This window comes from Colossoma macropomum, unplaced genomic scaffold (genome assembly GCF_904425465.1).
Source record: "Colossoma macropomum unplaced genomic scaffold, Colossoma_macropomum, whole genome shotgun sequence".
Classification (NCBI taxonomy): Eukaryota; Metazoa; Chordata; class Actinopteri; order Characiformes; family Serrasalmidae; genus Colossoma; species Colossoma macropomum.
The window spans coordinates 25,745,502-25,761,955 of record NW_023494792.1 but is presented as its reverse complement, the minus strand read 5'-3'; the positions used below and the strand labels follow the sequence as shown (position 1 = coordinate 25,761,955).

At 39.9% G+C, this 16,454-nt stretch overlaps 1 protein-coding gene across 1 annotated transcript in view; it reads left to right on the top strand.

The window, feature by feature from the left end:
• The window catches only part of LOC118812040 (CMP-N-acetylneuraminate-beta-galactosamide-alpha-2,3-sialyltransferase 1-like), a 63,215-nt gene extending 49,405 nt beyond the window's left edge, over positions 1-13,810 (top strand). The window contains exons 4-7 of the mRNA XM_036576718.1: positions 7,724-7,906; positions 9,674-9,719; positions 9,891-10,010; positions 13,171-13,810. Coding sequence (XP_036432611.1) covers positions 7,724-7,906; positions 9,674-9,719; positions 9,891-10,010; positions 13,171-13,380 — 559 coding nt within the window. The 3' untranslated portion in view covers positions 13,381-13,810. The remainder of the gene's footprint in view (positions 1-7,723; positions 7,907-9,673; positions 9,720-9,890; positions 10,011-13,170) is intronic.
• Positions 13,811-16,454: the final 2,644 nt, after the last annotated feature.

The window sequence follows — 16,454 nt, the reverse complement described above, 5'->3', positions numbered from 1 at the left end:
TTCTCTGGGCTCTGGGCACACAATAATGAGGTGAAGTGGAAAAGTGTCCTGTGGTCTGACGAATCAAAATTTTTAATTCTTTTCAGAAATCATGGACTCTGCATCCGAACTAAAGAGCGTCAGGCTTAGTATCAGCATACAGTTCAAAAGCCAGCATCCATGATGGAATAGGTAAAATGTATTTTTCAAAAAACAATGAAATTTCTAGGTTTCAACATTTGATGTGTTGTCTTTGTACTATTCACTTTTTTGGAAATGGGGTAATATAATTTGCATTGTTCCCAAATTTCTTTGTTTCCACTGCTCTGGCTCTGTGTTCCCAGGGCTTTAAATTTCCCAGGGCTCTGTTTTGCCCCAGCTGGGCTTGCCTCAGTGAGCTAACTAGCTAGCTAAGCAAATTTTATAGTTCAAACTATGCTTGTGAAGCCAGTGTACAGTACCTAGGAATCCTGGGAACATGGGGGTGAACCTGCTGAGGACACCTTTCCAACTTTCTGAGTAGGACATCCCAGTTCAGGGTGTGTTTTCTTTGTTTTTTTCCTATACGGAAGCTGGAAATTCTGAGTAGTGAGCTCTAATTGAATGTAACATTATTGTGTCATTTTAATTCCAGTGTGCGGGGTTCAGAGCCAGAACAACAACTGAATCATCACCTTTCAATTACTCATTAACCGCACTGTGAATGCAGCACTGAAGCAACACTGCTTCTCAGAATCATTTTAGTGAAGGTGAAAACTCTCCCTGCTCTAAAGTTTATCTGAAAAACCTAATGCAAAGTTAATTGAACACAAGCCACGTCTGTACTTTTAAACTAGATTATTAAGATGCAGCCATTCTCTTTTTTAAGTCTAATGGATGCAGAATCAACTCCACCGCTATATTGCCGTATTATTCAATTAGAGCTTAATTACTGCACTTTGTCGGCCAAGTTGATCCGACAGATGAAACCAGATGTCTCAGATGGAAAATGGTGAATTAAGGACCAAGCTCTGCGTCAGAGCATCATGGGTATAGTACAGCTAACAAATCCATTTCCACTTTATACTGCCGTTATAGCGGTACAGCATAGTGCTCACACATTTGCAATACACATATATTAATTTAAAGGGCCTTTATCATGGTGCAGTGTGTGAACATCAATAGTTTTGAATTGTACCATTCACTGTCCAGTCCACCCAGTCCATACATCAAAAACCAGCCCATTTTGAATTCATTTAGAATTTTTGTGATGTCACAAAACCAACAGCTAACAGCAGTTTAGCTCCACCCATTCATGTTGAAGTTATATGTTTCAGCTGGGACTACTTTCTGAACAAGGCCCCATACAGGGCAGCCAATCACATCAGAGCTCATTTACATATATCAGTCTTAAAGACCCAGCCTGTTTATTTGTAAGGATAAAAAGAGGTCAGAAAATGTAAGAAATGGTCCTTTTAAGATGAGCCTTTTGTATCATGTAAAGGAACAATGTGTACAAAACAGTAGAGCAGAGTTGATAGAATTAATATCTTTTGAAAGAACACTGCTTGTATATTTATGTAGTTAAGACTGCATGAAATATTGTATTATATTTAGTCTTACAGGTTAACCTTTGAAGCTTTTTCTGAATCTTCCAGTGGTCGCTGCATCTAGAGGGCAACGTCATCTGTTGTATAAAGATAAATGCTCATGTAGCATCCCTGAATAGCACATAGCACAGTATGGAGTGGAACAGTTATTCAACCACATAATATTGAAGGGTTAATTTAATGTACTGTTTAACATCAGAAGAATTAAAGGAGAATTCGTCAACGTAATTAAGCAGTTAAAGTGTAAAGTCATTCAGCGTGGTTTAATGTAAAAATAATCTGTTCAAAAGTCAGAGCTGTTCACAGTGCTGGTGATAGGAACCAGACGTCCACCTCTAAAAGCTCCCTCACAGAAAGTTATTACATCAAATGGTTATCAATTCACTGTGTGATGCCTGAGACACTGTTTTATGATAGAGTAGAGAAGGTTTTGGCCTTTTTTTCCAGGTTTACCACTATTTCACCATCATCAACATTACCTATAAACACTCAGAAGACTCGTGTAGGTTCACTGGTGGTTTTGGATAGTAAATAAAATGTCTATATTTGTGTTGTAGATATTGTGACGTCTGGTTCCTATCACCACCACTGTAAAGAAATCTGAGTCTGTAAGTTTCTCTACAGTAAACCATTTCACACCAAACCACTCTGAATGACTCTGTTTATGTCTCAGCCAATGAATTATGCAGAAAGTTTGAAAAAAAACAATATTGGAATTCCCCTTAAAGGTGTAATTCAAATCAGAAATCTTAGAAAGCTTTATACTGATGTCAACCCTTAAAAGAGAGGCTATACTATTTAAATGTAATTATGCAATTGCATCATTAATTACATATTTAATTTGCATTTTAATTTACATTCTGAATCAACAGTTCAGGTTTCTGTGTCAAGATATGATAGAAACTGGGCAAATATGTAAAGAAAATTATTCTTTTCTGTGAAATTTTACTTTTTCCCACATTCCCAAATCAGGATAAAACAGATAAGATTGAGAGTTTGCACTTTTTATTGTTTCAGTGAGCTACAAGTGAGAAATAATTCATATAAAGCTACAGCATGCTTTTATTTTGTTACTGCTGGTTAGAACTGCGAGAGTGAATGAGAGTCAGTAGCTCGACTGCTCTCTGATAAACTTTAACCCTTAGTTTTAGCCAAAGCGTCGTCCATACAGCTCACAAGAGCAGATGTTTAGAGAAGCGGTTGAAACCCACAGCTTTGCCACTGGAGTCAGCAGAAGGATGTGGGTGCTGAACATATTGTAACGTACTGCTGAGGGTAGACGAGCTACTCTCACATTCTCAGTGAAGACAAAGGCCTCTTTCAAAGCCCTTACAATAAAAGCCACGCCACTCTGGCTGATTGACAGCTGTGAATAATTTTATCACTCAGAAATCTGGCAGAGAGACAACTGAAGCATTTCTGCAAGCGGTTTATAAGTAAACTTGTGTCGTAGCACGTCAAACCTGCATTTTTAATGTTTATTAGTTATAGCTTTGAAACTTGGCAGGTTAAAGGAACAGTTTGGTGAAGAACCAACATTACACGATGTTCTTCCCCTTACCCCATATGTAAAAAGCCAAATTCTCACTTTTTACAAGTAAGAATTGGATGCCCACAGACTCCATATATGGTAACTGAATGAGATGTTATGTGATGTCACCAAACCTGATACATTGGCATACATCCACCTATTCAGCAGTTTAGCTCCGGCCACTCATGCCGAAGTTATGTCAACCTGCGTTTTGAAGAAAGAACAATACAGGCCAATCAGAACAGAGCTCATTTAAACATATCAGCTTTGAAGGTACAATAACAAAAACAGCCTGATTGATTGTATGGGATAAAGAGAGGATGGAGAACAGTTATGAATTAAAATGAATTATGACTGTTTTTGGTACATAAAAAAATCAAATACAAGAAGAGAAAAAAATAAAATGCAGGGGAAATATAGGATGTGCGCCCTTCAAACTTGCTGTCTGAATAGGCAGATATGTGTAAATGCATTTACTTTCGTGATGTCATAAATGCAATGATCTCCAAAAAGGCTGTTTTCTCCTTTAAGGATTATATGAGTTGACAAGAGATTGATATTCTTTGAAACAAAGCTGAGCATCTGCGCACTGATTATTTAAAAGCTTGTTCATGTATTTAGGTATTTATGTATTTACATACCAGTTCAACATCTATGATCTTTGTTCTTTCAGTGTTCTCTTGTGACCTGTGCCTGTACCCGACATCCTTTTATTTACTAATGAAAACCTTTGAAAACAGTGTTCAAAACAGCCTTTAATAGTCTGCACCAAATTTTCAATTCAGAAAGTGAGGAAAGTTTGGTCTTTTGGTCTGTTTGGTAGAGGAGGGATAATGATATGGGGCTGTTTTTCGGGGGTTGGTCTAGAACCCTTAGTTCCAGTGAAGGGAAATCTTAATGCTTCAGCACCAAGACATTTTGGACATTTCTACGCTTCCAATGTTGTGGGAACAGTTTGGGGAAGAACCTTTCCTGTTCCAGCATGACTGAGCCCCAGTGCACAAAGCAGCTCCATAAAGGCCTGACTGGGTGAGTTTGGCGTGAAAGAACTTGACTGGCCCTCACAGAGTCCTGACCTCAACCCCATCAAACACCTCTGGGATGAACTAGAATGGAGAGCCAGGCCCTCTCGTCCAACATCACTTCAAAAACTTGTAGAAAGCTTCCCAGAAGAGTGGAAGCTGTTATAGCTGCAAAGGGGGACCAACTCCTTATTATTGCCTATGGATATAGAATGGGATGTCATAAAAGCTCCTGTAGGTGTGATGTGTAGGTGTCCCAATACTTTTGTCCAAACAGTGTAAGTGTGGGTGCCAGGGTCATCATACTTTTGAATTTTTATAGTGTTATATTTAGTTTATCATGTTGTTTTTTTGATTTTGGTTTCGTTTCAGCTTGGCTCCAGCTTTCCTTAAAGACCAAACACAGTAGAGATCGACTTCTAAACTTTCATTAACACACTTAAAAACTGAAACTAAAAGCAATTCTATTTGCTTTGCAATAGACATAGTTTTCATATAGTCATTTTTATTTTTTATTACAGCAAACAAGCACATTCTTTCACTGCCAGTGTTTGTTTTAGTAATAGTTTTAGTTCACTGTAATAACCCTGGTGGGTGCACCATTAATAATTCAATTTTTTCATTGCTTTCTGACAACCCTATTGTTGGTTCTTCCTTAAATGAAGCCATCTCTTCATGCATGAGTACAAACATTCCTGGAAACGAAACAGATCTGATGTTCTTTTTTATCTCAGTATCACCAAACAGGAATGTAGTTGTGGTTAGAATTCAGAAATGGTTTGGCTCACAGCTCAGAACAGCATATTGACAGTACCTCCGTGCCAAAACCCTCGAGGCCTAAAGCTGAGCAGAACGCAGAGGAAAGGGTTTGCAAATAAATAACCTTAAGAGGAAATAGACATGAGTGAGTAGAGGTGCTGTTTCTTGGCATGGATGGGAAGGATGTCAGGAGTGGGCCATTCTCCAAAATCTTCAGCTACTACATAACTCTAAAGGAGTTTATTTTACCAATGTTTTTTTCCAATGCAATAAAGTTCCTTTTGTTATAATTGTGAAGCCTTACTTGACCCTTTTGGCCACACACTGAATCTGCATTTTTAAAGGTCTTGACATTTCTGCTGTCATGGTCAAAGACTTGACACTTTCTGATCATTTCTGTAACTTTTTTGACTTTCTGATCTCTCCAGATGTTCAAGTGGCCATGGATGGTCATAGCTGTGGGTTGGTGGAAGTTTTGGTGATGTGTTTTTACAGAAACATCTCGGACTATTTGGGTGATTACTGGGCTCTTGTGTTTCTACTAAAATCTTTTGGGTTTTAAATCTTTTGGGTCTTTGGCCGTCAACTCGTTTCGGACTCCTGGCAGCCATATCGTGGGGTTTGGTGACCATATTGTGGCCCATATTGTGGGCCGCACTGCTTTGAGGAGCTTGGGGGGGTGTGGCTCTCAGGAGGTACCACACTACTGGTGTAAAAAGAATTTTACTGGCGTAAACATTTGTTGTTGTTGTTGTTGTTTATGCTGTTGCTGTAGTTGGAATGTAGTAGCGTTAATTAGAGTTATTAGAGTTTATTAGAGTTAATTAGAGTCTACCCTCCTCGTATGTTGTGTCATCCCAGGTCACCTCCCTGTTTCTTGTTGGAACAGCACTGGGTTGGGCACTTCTGGTCTTTGTAAAGACTTGCTGTTGAAGTGCCTGTTCAGCATAGAGCTTTTGCCTCTTCTTTGCCAATGCTACAATATGGATAATGTTTCTCCAGAATATCCTGTATTCTGTTTGGGCCTTCAGGCTTCTGAATAGGTCATCCTCATCCTCTCTTACCTTCAACTCTTCTAAGCATAATGGTCTTTTCCAATGAATTGATTCTTCTCAGAATGTGGCCAAAGTAAGAGCTCAGTTTGCTTATCTGGGCTTCAAGTGAGAGTTGAGGCTTGAGTGGTTGGTATAGTGTAGTGGGTAACACCTCTGCTTTCTGCGTTGTAGACTGGGGTTCAGTCGCCCACCTGGACAAGCACCCTGAACTATACCAAGAGTCCTTGGGCAAGACTCCTAACACTACCTTTGCCTACCTGTGTAAAATGACCAAACTGTTAGTCGCTCTGGATTAGAGCGTCTGCCAAACGCTGTAAGGGATTTGGTTGATGATCCATTTGTTTTTCTTTGCCGTTGAAGGTTCTCTCAAAGGTCTTCATCAATGCCAAAGTTCATCCACATTTCTCCTGTCTCGCTTGTTTATTGTCTAGCTTTCACATCCATAAGGAACCACAGAGAAGACCACAGCCTGGACAATCCTGATCTTTGTCTATAGAGACAAATCGACGTATTTGAAGATCTTTTCAAGCTCCTTCAACTTTGTTCTGCTGAGCACCAATCTGTGTCATATTCCTTGAGTGCTGAAACCTTTGTTGTTTTTAATTGATCTGAGTATTTAAAAGCTGTCCACCATTTCCACATCATCTCCATGCATGTAGGCATATAAAGTGACGCTGTCCTAACAGAAATGTCCAGGTAATATGACCTGAAGTTTCATGAGCTGACAGTTTACATTTCTGTGACCTCACAGGGTAATTTCCAGACTAATCATTCTTAGCCATCATAGCTTGAAGATTATTAGATTAACTCGAATGCTTCCCAGATGCATTCCAGCTTGTCACAGATAACTAATGACAACACTGTACAATATGTGCTCCAGCTACACCTATTGTGTGTTCTTTTATCTGACAAGGGTGCATTGTTCATTTGAGTTTGGCTGTGAAAATAAGTTTACGGTTTCATCCATTACTTCAAAAATAGTCGATCAGCCTAGACATGACAGATTTAACCCTTTTCTTTTTCAACCAAAACAAATAAAGAAAATTACTACAGTACCTTTAGAGTTTAAATACAACAGGCATGATGATTATATTAAATAAAAATTCACTAAAATTTACAGACCTTTTTTTTATCCTACAGACATTATTATAGCCTTCTTTGAAAGATATTTCCAACAAAAGGCAATGATACGACTAAATTACAGACATGTCGCCCATTCTTCAATGGGCCTTATTCACCAATATCTTCCTAAGTTTGTTCTTAAATGTGTTCTTGAGAAAAGTCCTAAGAAAAAGTCTACGTCAGTTTCATGACGTGTTCTTAAACCGCAGAACTGTTGGCACCTTTGTGCTCTTGAGTGTGTAGATTCTGTTCTTACCTAAGAACAAATCCCAGACAAGAAAACATTGGTGAATGCCAGAATCTTCATGCAAACTGCGTAAGTGGGTTTTAAGAAGGAATTTTTTCTTATGAACAGTTGGTGAATGAGGCCCTGGAAGCAAAAGTGCCTGGTGGAGTGAGTTAATTTCAAAGTGAGAAAGTTTGCACAAAACGAAGGGCGAATAAATGAATGATGCTGTCAGAAAAGTCACATTTAATGTAAAAGATATAATCAGTTATAGATGTTAGAATTCATTTAATTATGTCTCCATAAATCAAACAATCAGATTTTTTGCGCTTAAGCCAAATTGCAATCCAAAGTCAGTAATGCCTCAGAAATGAGAGCTAGGAAACAATGCAGACTGATTTACTGGCCGATTGACTGTATATGTTTGTGCCTCCATGCAGAATAAACCAGGCTGTGACGCAGGGCTTCGAGCAGGACGTTGGCTACAGGACCACTCACCATGTGATGTATCCGGAGAGCGCCATTGACCTGCAGAACAACTCCACCAGCCTGCTGCTGGTGCCCTTCAAAACACTGGACCTGGAGTGGGTCATCAGCGCACTGACCACAGGCAAAATCACATAGTGAGTACAGCAGACGAGGGCAGATTGATGTCTTATAAGTGTTTATGTGAGTTATGGGCAAAATGACGATGCAGTGGTACACGATCGTTAGAGCACCACTCATCAAATGACATGTTTTGTTGACATTCTAGGTGTAAATAAGTGAACTAATCCTCTACGCACACTTCTTCACATTGTAACTGTATTTCACTAGTAAATTCAAGCACTCTCCTCAACCGGGCGACAGTCGTCCACAGGGAGACTGGTGGATTTAAAGTTGATCTGAGCTACCCCTACAAATCGACTGATGGGTCGAAAAATAGTTTGTCTGTTATCTAACCACACAGAACGATGGTTTGGCTCAACACTATGATTTCTGTATGCGTATTTAGCTCTTTGTGGAGACCAAATCTCCTCACTTCAACTATACTATAATTAAATTCATTTCATTATACTATATTACACTATATTGTTTGGTTTATACTCAGTTGATGTCATGTGGTGATTCAGACCACCATCATTTACTGAAGAAAGTTACAATACAAAGTTGGACTAAGACTAAAATATGAATAACTCATAATATTTTTAGGATACATTATTTATTACAGATATATTATATAGTGTTATATTTATAAATATGTTTACCAATATAACAACTAAAATATAACAATGTTTATGTATGTAATATATATCATGTATAAGGAAAGAATGAATTTACAATGAACTATGAAGTATATATATATATATATATATATATATAATATATACAGAATTGATTTCAAGTCAGAGATAAAAACACATTTTTTGGACTTTTAACTGGACTTTAGATTAAAATCCTTTGCTCTGAGTGACCGTATACCCGAAGTATGTTTATTTTATTAAAACAAATGATTAAACATTCCATTCCAAAAGACTGTAGGTGCTTATCATTATTATTATTATTATTATTATTATTATCATTATTGCTGATGTGGGTCAGTCCTTATCTTCATCCTTGTGATTATTCCTCCTCTGTGGTCCTGCAGTGCTCTTTCACACTCATTTCATCTCCTCTACACACAGAATGACACAACTCTGTGAAACCCACAGTTTAGAAGCAGTTCAATTAAATCTTTATAGAACTCCAGCATTTCTAATATCAGCTGAAGATTTTCTGCCGTCGCTTAAACACATGAGAGGAATGTTTCCAGGTCATAAAGAGACTCTTCATCAGGGAGGAGGGTGAAAAAAGACCCCGCAGACAGTTTTTATATTAATCTGATCTGATTAACAGAGTGAAGGAGTGACGAACTGACGACTCACACAGTCTCTCTCTCTCTGTGTCTCTCTCTCTCTCCCTCTCTCTCTGCCTCTCTCTCTCTGTCTCTCTCTCTCTCTCTCTCCTGTCTCCCTCTCTGTCTTACTTTCTCTCTCTCTCTTTCTCTCTCTCGCTGTGCCCCTTTTCCTCGCTCTCTTTTTTCTTTCTCTTCTTTTCTTTCTTTTTTTTCCTTTGTTTATTTATTCACTTATTTCTCCCATTTGTTCTCTCTCTTGTTGTTCTCTTTTCTTCTCTGTCATTTTCTTCATCTTTCTCTCTTTTTCTTCTCTCGCTCTCTCTTTCTCTTTTTGCCCCCTTTTTTCTTCCTCTCTCTTTTTTCTCCTTGCATTTTTTTGTTTCTCTTTTCTTTCTCTCTTACTGTCTTTCTTTCTTTTTTTTTCTTTTGTTCTTTCATTTGTTCTCTTTCTTTTTTCTTCTCTTTCCCTCTTTGTCTCTCTCTCTTTCTCTCTCTCTCTCTCTCTCTCTCTCAGTACATACATGCCTGTCATGTCACGGATCAAGGCTAACAGGAACAAGGTGAGCTCTTCTCTCTTTTTTTGTCATTCTTGTTTTTTGCCCTTTTCTTTGACCCCTCCCCTCGTCCTTTTTCACATCCTCATATTTCTGCTCTAAGAATAAGCTTCCATGTTGGACAGCACTTTGTTTCTGTTTGTGTTTTTCTTCTATAAACTCCTGTTTATTTTTCAGGTGTTGGTTTACAGTCCCACCTTTCTGAAGTACGTCCATGAGACGTGGCTGGACGGTCACGGCAGATACCCGTCCACCGGTTTCCTGTCACTCATCTTTGCGGTGCACGTATGTGACGAGGTACTTTGACACGTTCAGATGCTTCTTTTCTTAACACACAGAACCAGACCACACAGCTTGTATGATCTACAGAGGAAAGCGTTGGTCAGTAGACGCTCTGGAGCACGATGACCAACACCAAGCACTTGCTAGAGGAGCATAAAGCCCCCCAGCATTGGGCTGTGAGTGATGAAGCTTCATCCAGTACCTTTGGGATGAGTTGGAGATCCAGAACTGACCATCCAACATCAGTACCTGACCTCACTAATGCTCAACCAAATCCTCACAGCCATGTTCCAACATTTAGTGTAAAGCCTTCCCAGAGGAGTAGAGGCTGTTACTGCAGCAAAGGTGTCCAAATGTTTAACTTGCACTGTATTAATAACTTTTGACTCATTTGTATGAGTCAGTATATGAGGACTCCAACAGTGCAGTGTCGCCACCTAATGGCCAACAATGTCCACTGCCTCTCCGATTTTTTTTTCTGTGTGATAAAATGAAATTGACCACTTTATGGATCACGTACTCTGGAGCACAGCACAAATTAATTTTACACTTCAGCCCCCTTGTTGAATTAGCTGTGGTCACGTTAGCATGAACGACATAATATTATATTAAATTACAGGATTTTTTTAACCTGGTTCAAGAACTCATAACCTTTTTCTTGAAGTTTCAATCCTGAGAACCATGTTCTCATATCTGCCATACTGTATCAGAGGATCTCCAGTTCTTCTTCATGCTCTTCAAGAATTTCTCCTTCGAGGTCTTGGTTCCTCCAGAGGTTCTTGATCATGCTCTTCAAGAGTTTCTCCTTCAAGGTCTTGGTTCCTCTCAGTGGTTCCTGATATGTTCTTCAAAAGTTCCTCCTTTTGAGTCTTGGTTCCTCTCAGTGTTTCTCCCTAATGCTTTTAGGGAGTTTCTCCTCTGGAGTTTTGGTTCCTCTCAGTGGTTCTTCCTCAGGCTCTTAAGAAGTTTTTTCTTTTGAGTCTTGGTTCCTCTCAGCAGTTCTACCTCAGGCTGTTTGGGAGTTTCATCTTTGGAGTCTTGGTTCCTCTCAGTTGTTCTTCTTCATGATCTTAGCAGTGGTCTCCAGTCCTAGTCCTGAAGAGCTGCCCTCCTGCAGAACCCAGTTCCAACTACACTTTGCTACAGTTTGCTGCTCCAGCTAATCAGTCTCCTCCCCAGTCCCTAATTGGCCGGATCAGATGTATATGACTTAAGTAAGGGGTGGGGCAGCTTATTGGATACAGGTTAGAACTAAACTCAGCAGTAAGGCAGCTCTCCAGGACCAGGGGTTGGAGACCACTGTCTGAGGGAGTTTCTCCTTTGGAGTCTTGGTTCTTCCCAGTGGTTCTTCCTCATGCTTATAGGCTACGTTCACATTACCAGGTTGAAGTGGCACAAATCCGATGTTTTCAGAGCTGTGTGGACACGCAAATCTGATCTTTTCAAATCCGACCTGAGCCACTTTCATATGTGTGTCCTAGATCGGATGTGTATCTGATTCATGGCCTGCAACCTTAATGTGACACTCAGATCAGAATTCATGTGCTTTTTTCCACTGCCCTGCGCCATCATTCAGCGTTACCATGGCAGCAGCACCGAACAGAAGTTAAAGCCTGTAAACGGTGGAAAAGCAGCTCATCTCACCTTTTTCACCTCCATCTCGCTCTAATAATGAAGCTGAGAGCTGATCAGAGTTAATTGTCTTCTCAGCGAAGCTCGTTCTGCTCGTTCTGCTCGTTAGTTTGTGCTGATGATGGACGTGATTCATTCATAGACGTTACTGAGTAGGATGAGCTCACTAGGTCATTTCAGGACGCCGGTTCGTCACATTAATGACAGATTACCTAAACAAGTGTGAACCATCCTGTCAGAGAGATCGGATTTGAGCAGAAAATCGGATTGGAGCAATGAGGCTTGCAGTGTGAACATAGCTTAAGGGAGATTCCCCTTTTTGAGTCCAGGTTCCTCTCAGTGATTCTCTTAGGGAGTTTTTTCTCCCCTGGAGATGCTTATGAAGACGCAGTTTAGGACAAGCTGTACAAATGAAACTGAGCTGAGTATAAATATGGGGATTCAAATGCTGACAAACAGTTCTGAAGACAAACACTGAGACGAGAGTGTTTGAATAGGCTGTAGCTGTTAGTGTGTTAGAGTGTTTAAGTCGCTCAGCTGCTCAAGACAACAGTAAAATAAAAGGAAAACAAGAAGAGCTGGGAGCGATTGAGTAGGAATGAGTGTAGTCAGCCAATATCAACTATGCAGTAGAAGCTAAACTGTTGTTAGCTGGCTAATCTGCTTGTTTCAGCAGCTTGGGGCTGAATGCTGCCAGCGTTTATCTTTTTCTTAAGTTCTTCTTTAGCGTCAAGAAGCGTAAGCACATTTAGGAAGGTTCCTTTTTTAGGAAGGTTCTATTTTTTAAGGCTCTATTTTTATATTATGTTTATATTATGCAAAAGTTTGGGCGCCCCTGGTCAAATGACGTTTTTGTTGATGTTTAACACATCTTCTACAGAGAACACACTCCTGCACATTTTAATGCTCTATTACTGCATACATCTGTCGGTTGGCAAGTGAAATATTCTTAAATCTTGTCGATATGTCTAATATTTCTCATTTTACGATTGTTCGCAGAATTGTATAAGACTTATAAACTTTAACTTGCATTACTAGACATTTTACTTGTTTTAAGCTTTAAGCTTTAGCTCAGCTATAGCTGCTTTTCTCACATCTCTGGCAGGAAACTTTTCCTCAGAAGTGGAACAGTTTCTTGTAAAATGTCCCTCAGCATTCACATGTTTTCTAGGCTGAAGTTGCTTCTCATTCACCAGCTTCTTGTTTGAATTTTCCCGTTCCACCTTAAATGGTCCCTGAGGTGCCAGAATGTAACTGCTGCACCATTTAAGGTGGAATGGGACAATTTAAACGAGAAGCTGGTGAATGAGAAACTGACTTCAGCTTCATGACTTTTTAGTGTTTGATAGTTTCATTTCTTTTTAGTAACTTGCTGTGAGGGAGCTTTTAGAGGTGGACGTCTGGTTCCTATCACCACCACTGTGAACAATTCTGACTATACACTGTAGCATTTCACACCAAACCACTCTGAACGACTCTGTTTACATCTCAACCATTTAATTATGCACAAATGTTAAAAAATTGTCCGTCTATCCTTTTGCAGGTGAACGCCTTCGGGTTTGGAGCGGACCCGTCCGGTAGCTGGCATCATTACTGGGAGGAGGCCGCGTGGGGCAGAGCTTTCAGACAGACCGGCGTCCACGACGGAGACTACGAGCACAACATCACGCAGCTGCTGGCCGAGAAAGGAAAGATCAGACTGTTCAAAGGAGTCTCCAAAGCCCTGGCGTTTCAGTGGGACAAGCATCTGTAACTGTCCATCGCAGCAGCGCACTGAGGGGAGAGACGGACCACCCTGAGCTGACGGCCCTGCACTCGTCTGTCCTGCTGGCGTCCGTTTCTCTGTTTTCGTTTGTTTGTTTGTGATTATTTCTTCATTCTTCTGGACTCTGGAGATGTTTGAAGCACCACAGACGAGGAACTGACCGTCTCACACGAAGGAGAAGAATCTGAGTTTCTCTCCTTTTATCTCTCCTTCTCTACCTACTGATTTCACTCTCTCTTTTCTTCTCTCTTTCCTCTTTTCCCTGCCTGTTTGTTCGACTGTCTGTCTCTTATCACCAGTTTGAGTCTCTCTCTGATTCAAACAGGAGAGAAAAGAGAAAGAAAGACTCAGAGCTGCAGTTCCATCTTTCTCTCCACCTGTTTCACTCTCTCGCTCTCTCTCTCTCACCTGCCTCTCTCTTCTGCCTGTTTTTGCTCTTTTTTTCTTTCCTCTCTCTCTCTCTCTCCCCCTCACTTTCTTCTCCTCTCTTTCTCTGCCACTTTTTCTCTTTCCTCTCTGTCCTACCTACTTCATTCTCTCTCTGTGTGTCTCTCTCTGTCTCTCTCTTCCTCCCTCTCCTACCTATTGTAGTCTCTCTCTCCTTCTTTTCTTTCTTCTACGTTTTCTCTTTCTTCACTCTTGTTTCTTTCTTCTCTTTTTCTTTCATCTCTCTCTTTTTCTCTTTTTTCTGTCTCATTTCTTCTTTCGCTTTTTTCTTCTCTTTGTTTTTCTCTTTCTTTTCTCTCTCTCTTTCTCTTTCTTCTTTTTTGTGTCTTTCTTCTTTTTCTTTTCCTTTCCTCTCTTTCTTATGTCTCGTTCTTCTCTGTTTCTTTCTTCTCTCTTTTTTCTTTCTTTCTTTCTTGTGTCTCTTTCCTCTTTCTTTCTACTGTTTTTCTTTTGTCTCTCTCTCTTTTTCTCTTTCTTCTCTCTCCTTTTCCTTTCTTCTCTTTCTTGTGTCTCCTTCCTTTTTCTTATCTTTCCTTTCTTCTTTTTCTCATGTCTCGTTCTTCTCTTTCTTTTTCTTTCTTCTCTCTTGTTTCTTTCTCCTCTCTTTTCCTTTCGTCTCTCTCTCTCTCTCTCTCCCTCTCTCTCTCTCTCTCTCTATCTCTCTGTGCTGTCACAGTGACAGGTGTCCAGTATTACTGCAGGTCAGTCATGTGCAGGGGATTATGAGTGAGAGACGGAGTGTGTTGTGTTGGCACGCGTCACGGTTCTCACGGCGACTGAGCGACGCTCAGCGTGCACTCCTCCGTCTGTCTTTCCTGTCGTTTTTGTGTTCGGTTCACAGGTATTACTGACCGCTGTGTTCAGTTCTGTTCTTATTTAAACGCAGTGCTGTGTCTCTGTATTAAAGGGCCACATCATAGAAAACTCTAATTTATTTAAATGAAAGGGTTTAAATACAGACCCTTCACTCTGCCCATTCACGTTGAGGGGAAGGAGGTTTTATTCCCAGACTACTTATTGAATGATGGCAGCCAATCAGAACAGAGCTCATTTACGTATCTTACTCTTAAAGGGACAGTAACCAAAACGGCCTGTTTAACTCTAAGGGATAAAAAGAGGCTGGAAATGGCAAATAGTCATTTGAAAAATGAATTATGACCATTTTGGATACATAAGCTCACACATGTGACTGGAATTCAGGGGGAAAATTTAAAATACAGGGAAAATGTAGGATTTGGGCCCTTTAGGGTTTTTTGTTAATTTTAAAACCATTTAGCACTTTGTATTTTTAGATTTATCAGATGTCTTAGCAGTATCTTCATTCAACTTCATTTATGATGCAGAAAACAAACAGTAAGGACCGTGGTGGTGGTGGCGGGGGGCTCAGCTTTCTCACTCTTCTGTGAAAGTAAGAACATGGTTCTGTCTCAGTAGAAGGGCAATTCTACCCATTTTTTCAAAATGTCTTCATTGAGATGTATTCAGAGTCATTCAGAGTGGTTTGGTGTGAAATTGTTCACTGTAGAGACTCAGATGTCTTTACAGTGGTGGTGATAGGAACCAGGGGTCACCATGACTACAACACAAATATAGACATTTTATTTACTATCTAAAACCACCAGTGAACCTACACGAGTCTTCTGAGTTGTATATGTAATGTTGATGATGGTAAAATATCATATACATCTGAAAAAGGTCAAATCAAAAAACAGTGTCTCAGACATCAGCAGTGAATTCATAACCATTTCATGTAATAACTTCCTGTGAAGGAGATTTCAGAGGTGGACGTCTGGTTCCTATCACCACCACTGTGAACCATTCTGACTCTGTAAGTTTCTCTAGAACAGAGCATTTCACACCAAACCACTCTGAATGACTCTGTTTACATCTTAACTGTTTAATTATGCAGAATAATATTCTGATAAACGCTTTGCCTGTGAAACGTTTTTGGGACACTGACCTTTTCGAAACATTTCATGAGCCTAATCAGGGTTATTTGTAGGAGGAAAATATCACACCTGTAAATATTAGTGACAGTATTAGTGACACTCTTGGGATTAAAGCCAAAGCCCACCCATTGGACCCCCATACTGTGATGTCAGCCCTCATCAGCACTCAAACCTTTCGAGTATTTAAACTAAAGAGAAATCTTATCTGGGCCAAATGTAGCAGAGAGTGGGACACAGCAATGTAAAATTTTTTGTTAAATCATTGTCACTCAGTAATAACTCAGTAACGCAGTAACCATTGAATAAACAAGGTCAGCAAGAACTTGCAGTGTCGTTATGTTACTCCCCCTTGTGGAGAATCTGCAAGCTGCTAAATGTGAGTGAGTCATAAGCCAGGTCCATGAGGTACTTCATATCTACTAAAAAAGTTGAATCTGGAGAAATATCTGTCCAATTCTTATCAAAATTGGTAGACGACGTTGCTATTGGAATATAAGATGATGACCAAAAGCACTTCCTTCTTGAGCCTGTTTAACTACATAAAATCTCCATTAAACTTTGCCCCATGTTAGACTGGGCCCCGCTCTCTGGTACTATTCAAACCAAAGAAGACACTTTTATGAACATGGAGCTGAGTGTTGAAGCTAAACATACCCAAAAGTTTAG